The sequence below is a fragment of the Physeter macrocephalus genome, chromosome 5 (assembly GCF_002837175.3).
Source record: "Physeter macrocephalus isolate SW-GA chromosome 5, ASM283717v5, whole genome shotgun sequence".
Taxonomy (NCBI): Eukaryota; Metazoa; Chordata; class Mammalia; order Artiodactyla; family Physeteridae; genus Physeter; species Physeter macrocephalus.
In genome coordinates this window covers 103,308,792-103,313,924 of record NC_041218.1, presented here as the reverse complement: position 1 = coordinate 103,313,924, position 5,133 = coordinate 103,308,792, and the positions used below count along the sequence as shown (strand labels likewise).

General features: G+C 39.3%; 1 protein-coding gene across 2 annotated transcripts in view; it reads left to right on the top strand.

Annotated features, from left to right (window-relative positions):
* VSTM2A (V-set and transmembrane domain containing 2A) overlaps positions 1 to 4,897 on the top strand; it is a 26,556-nt gene extending 21,659 nt beyond the window's left edge. Inside the window, exon 5 of one of the 2 annotated variants that reach the window (XM_007106500.2) lies at positions 4,766 to 4,897. In XM_007106500.2, coding sequence (XP_007106562.1) covers positions 4,766 to 4,854 — 89 coding nt within the window. In that variant the 3' untranslated portion in view covers positions 4,855 to 4,897. Of the gene's footprint in view, positions 1 to 4,503; positions 4,627 to 4,765 lie in introns of those variants that run through there. The other variant, XM_028489484.2, reaches the window with a different exon arrangement.
* The last annotated feature ends 236 nt before the right edge of the window (positions 4,898 to 5,133 follow it).

Below are 5,133 nucleotides of genomic sequence, written 5' to 3'. Positions count from 1 at the left end.
GAGCCACAGCAGGAGAGAAATTGTGTTCTTTCTCTTTTCTTGCTCCTTTTGACCCTACCTGATACTCAAACAAGAAAAGAGAAAAACCTATGAGAATCGTACTTAAATCTGTAGACAGGCGCCCTGAATTACGACTCTTCCGTATATCGAAACCAAGAGTTGTGCTCACGGAGGAAATTAACCCATCGCAAAATAATCCCAGCCAAGAGAAAGAGGATATTTGAAGAGCCGGCAAGATATAGATGGGATAAATTGTCTAGTTAGTCGTCTTAACGTTCTACTTACTTCTTTGAATTAAATACCCATATCCCGTATCTTTTCTGGTGGCCAACAGCTCTGGCTGTCTTTCTCTCCCGTCACGAATGGTTGCACCTTGAACATCAACTTAACCTTTCCTGGTCCCAGACTGTAAAATTTGAATTAAAAGTTTAGAAAAGAGAAGTTCATGGAAAGGAGAGTGCATGCAAGAGCAGTGGTGGAACCACCTCTCATTCAAATATTTAAATGAATTTGGAGGAACCTTCAAGATTTAAAAGACTACGATATGAAAAGTTCAAAATATATCATCAGACATTTGGCACGCCGTATGGAGGAAAACAAACTTTACTTATTAACGTTTAGGAAAACAAAGAAGCTGATGGTGTTTTCATATTCAATACTTATCAGTTCAGACTTGGGGAAAAGAAGTTTTCTAATTTTTCTCTAAAGTGTTATAGCCAGTCATTTTCGCTGAAAAGATAAATGTACACTTAAGTAATAGCTTCACATCTCGATCTAACAGGTGTGGAGACGGTGAGGCAAGGTTGCTTTTGCCTCAGGGAGTTTCAGAAAGAAGCACATCCAGACTCGGAGTTGATCTGACTGCATTGCTCTTTCTTCATTTCTGTACCTTTGCTTTACTGCCTATTAGCCGTGTAACCTAGGGTGAGTTATTCCATGCTACTGAGTTACATTTTCCTGAGCTGTCTGTTTACTCTACTGGGCTGATGAGAGGATGAACCAAGACAGTGTATGCATGTAACATGTATGCATATTCCCTGACATAGCAGGTACCCAATCCACTGTAGCCATTTTGCAGATTGATGCGAAGGGGAAGAGGGTGCAGCTTTGTTCAGTATGCCCAGTGTCTTCCAGCCTCATGGCTGTAGATGCAGGAAGGACATGGCAATGTAGATGGAAGGTGCAAAAAGGAGCCAAGTTCTTCCATCAGGCAAGACAGATGAGGGCCAGGCAGGCTTTCCCGGCTGGAAGGCTGTGCTGAGTTAAACAAGGCAGGCGGATGGCAGTGACTCTGAGGGTACGGTGATCAACTGCTTCTCTACCTGATCGCTGAGGATGCCGAGGTCTCGACTCTGTGTTGTTGTGATTCGTTTTTATTTTGTTTTGTTTTATTTTGTTTTGTTTTTAAGAAATAGATGGAATTTTCTGTAATTCTCTGAAACAATAATTATACACGCTGAAGATAAAATATTTGAGGCTTTTTTTCCCCTACTTCTCCTTGGCCAAACTCACTTGTCACAGACACTGTCTTGGGCCATGCCTGATGTCCACGTCCCAGTGAGGGGGATGTGATGCGCTATCGCGTGAAGTACAAAAAGGGCTGAGAAATGGAAGCTAAGTGTCTGTACTCATTAAACTTCTAAGAAGACTTCTTAGACTTTTCCGTTTGCAAAATGGCGCAAATCCTCCCTCCCCCTACCTTACACAGGCACGAGAAATTACACCTGAGAGAGCACCGAGGAAACCTTTAAGCATAAAAACAAATGAAAGGCGTCATTATTAAGTTGAAGTCAAAGGACATTATGAAATCACATTCTGAGTCAGAGAGAAATCTCTAGGTTCTATTAGGCTACTTTCATCGAGGCATGTTATCTGCACATTTTCTTCCCATAATTTAGATAATAACATTTCCCTTTCTTCTTCACAGGGTGCTTTGTGTTGGGGACAAAAGTTTAAAAACTCAAGGCCTTGTTTTAAACTTTGAGAATAATAAATAATTGCTAAAATTTCATCCTTGCCTTTAATGAGCTTATAGTGTAATCAGTGAGGTAAGATATGAATATAATGAATTACAAGTCAACGTGAGCCATGTTAAGGCCACAAGAGAGGGAAAACCAGAATACAGAGGAAGTTCAGAGGAGACAGAGCTTACCCCTAGTTGGTGGGAACAGACACAACGGAACGCAGCTATTTGAGGGCAAGAGTTGCTTGAATGCATGATCGTCTTAGGGGATAAGAGGTTATCCTGCTTGGCTTGGGCATAGAGCAAAAGGAAACCAAATAAAGCAAAACAGATAACCAAACACAATGTCTGGCATACTCACGGAAACATATATATAAAACAATAATATGCAAACAATTATTATGCTTATTTTAGAAAACATCAAAGAAATATCTTATTTGGGATTTCAGAAGTGAGTGGCTGCGGAGGAAGTTGGAACTCAGGGCTCCTGATTGCAATCCTGAATCTCATTGTTTCAAAACAGTAAAACGTTTCTATCTGTAAAAATGAGAGTAGAGTATGACGCATGGCCGAAGTTTGCGTTTTACGAAAAACGTTTGCTTAATTTTCTCGAGAATAGACCATAACATGTGTGATGAATAGTAATATTATATTCAGAATAGTGTACATCTGAATGAAATTGACGCTTATTTGTTAAAATTACACAGGATAAATTATAGCATTTTAGATTCTCAGATTTCACTGTCAAAGTCTTTGGGATTACAAAGATAAAGGAGCACATACCCCTTCATTCCAGGCATAAATAAAACCTAGAAAGAAGAGCAAAACAATCAGTGATTTGATGACAAAACAGATTTGCTTTAGAATTTACTGTGCAGGAAAAATATATATATTTGGCTTGACAGAAATAAATTTCATTTAATGAAAAATATGCTAGGAAATGCAGGTGCCTAGAGTGGATGAATGATTACAATCTGGAAAAAAAAGTGGTGTGGTGCAATGGTTTATTGCATATCTGATGGCTGTTCAAGTTTTTAACTTTAAAATACTCTTTACAGTATATCATGGGGTTTGTTTCCCGTTATACTGCTCATGTAAATTTTGTTTTAACTTGCACATACTGGCTGGACACAGTGTGATAGGAAATGTTGGGTTAGAATGACGTAGCTGTTCCCTTCGAATCTCACAGGAACGCTGGGCATCTCCTGTGAAGGGTTGATTAGTCGAGAAACGAGCTGCATAATTCACAGTTTCAGCAAGTTCGAGCCCATCTGCAATGTTCATGCTGAAAAGGAAACCATTATTTCACAAAATATTGTTTCTTAAGAGCAAATCATTTTCCTTGGTTTTATTGTTTTTAGCATGTTTAAAACCTCTATTCAACATCAGACAGACTTTGTGTCAAGTGCGGTTAGCAATTTAAGGAGCCATGTAATCATTTTCTTTCTTTCTTTTTTTTTTTAATTGACTGAATCCCTGTCAAAGAGTCTCTCTTCAAAAGATAACAAGGGCATATATTTAATTTTGGGAAGCTCCGATGCTAGTGGTTCTACATAGATTTTATATGTTTTCCTTGCATGATCTTTGTACTTACAGCCGCATGTGGACTGTCCCTTTACTTTTGCAATTTGAACCTTGTCACCCAGCTTGAGTGAAGCAACACTTTCCAGAGAACCACCACTAACCTCTGGGTCCTCAGTCATTAGGTTTCTGTGTTAAATACATGACTCACCTCCTGAACGAAGGCAAATCGATGGTGACACTAAAGTAACCTAACTGAAAACAGGAATATGAGTCGGCTAAACAGCCCCTTTAGAAGCCCAAATATTTACTCTACAGAGATCTTTTGAGAGCATGTGTTTTCACCACAATTTCTATCATTGCCAGTGTGGACTTGAACATGATTTAGAGGAAATATTCAAAAGATTGAGTTTTCCTACCCTCACCCCCTTCAAACCTTTTTAACCTTTCTTAAATTAAAAGAAAAAAAAAGAAGAAAGAAAAGAAATGCTTTGAGGTCCATCACATTTTTGTTTTCTCACTAATAAAGGTATTAAATACGTCATTTGTAGCTTACTGGATAAAATATGTGAAGAAAAATGCCCAAAGACTATTTCATTCTCTCCCTTATGTAATCTCAGAGCGCTTTCAAAAATTTCCGATTCTTGATAGCGCTAACTTTTCTTCAGATTTTAAGGATAAAAAGTTGAGAAAGATCTTCCTCTAAAAGCAGATACCCCAGCGCACCCACTCCAGAACCCGTTCTCCAGGCCCTTGAGAAGCCTGCTGCTGTAGGTTTGGGTTTTATCTCCTGTGGTTTTACGCTCGCAGTGGTAAAACAGGGGATTTGTTTTAGACGCCCTTATGGGAACAACCAAATAACTATAGGGAATGATCCTCAAAGAATTACTTGAGGGAAAAGTATCTGCATTTGTTCCTCTAAGTGTTCCCACCTGTGGGATGGCATGGCTTGAAAACAGACAAAGCAAACAAGACCACTTCCTGGGACTGAAATACTTTGTATGTGTTGTTATTTGCAGTGCATGCCAAGACATTCATGGGCACCAGAGCCAAGCTGGCGAGCTAATTAAATATATATATATGTATGTGTTTAAAACAGCCTAATAAGGAGCATTGGAAATCTTCGAGATGAGCGAATATCTTATAACTTCTTCCGCAGGTGCGAGGATAGCTACAAGCCATGGACTTTCTGTCCTGCTTCTTGTCTGTGGCTTTGTGAAGGGTGCTTTGCTTTAGTCTAAAGTGCTGACTTTTTTCCAATATCACTTTCTCTTCTTAAAGCAAAGAGCAAATCGCCTGTAAAATCTACGGAGCGGACAGCAAAGTTGACCCTAAACTCCAAGCACCACTCTGCACCCACTGTACTCTAATTACCTACACAAGGAGCACCTGCTTTCGGAAACAAACGAAGAGGCCGTCTCACTTTGTTCGTCACATTTTCTTGGCCAAATCACTGATCTTTTATTTCAAGAGAATTAGTGTGACGTGATAGAACATTTTCTAATAGCAAGATCTATTTTTTTTTTCCTTTTCTTTCGGCTACTCAAAGCATCATCTCACCGACTGCTCAGGGGTTGGCCTGACCGTCATCGGTATAGTGAATATTTACTACGGATACCACTGATTTCCTACTAAAAGACCCATGATCT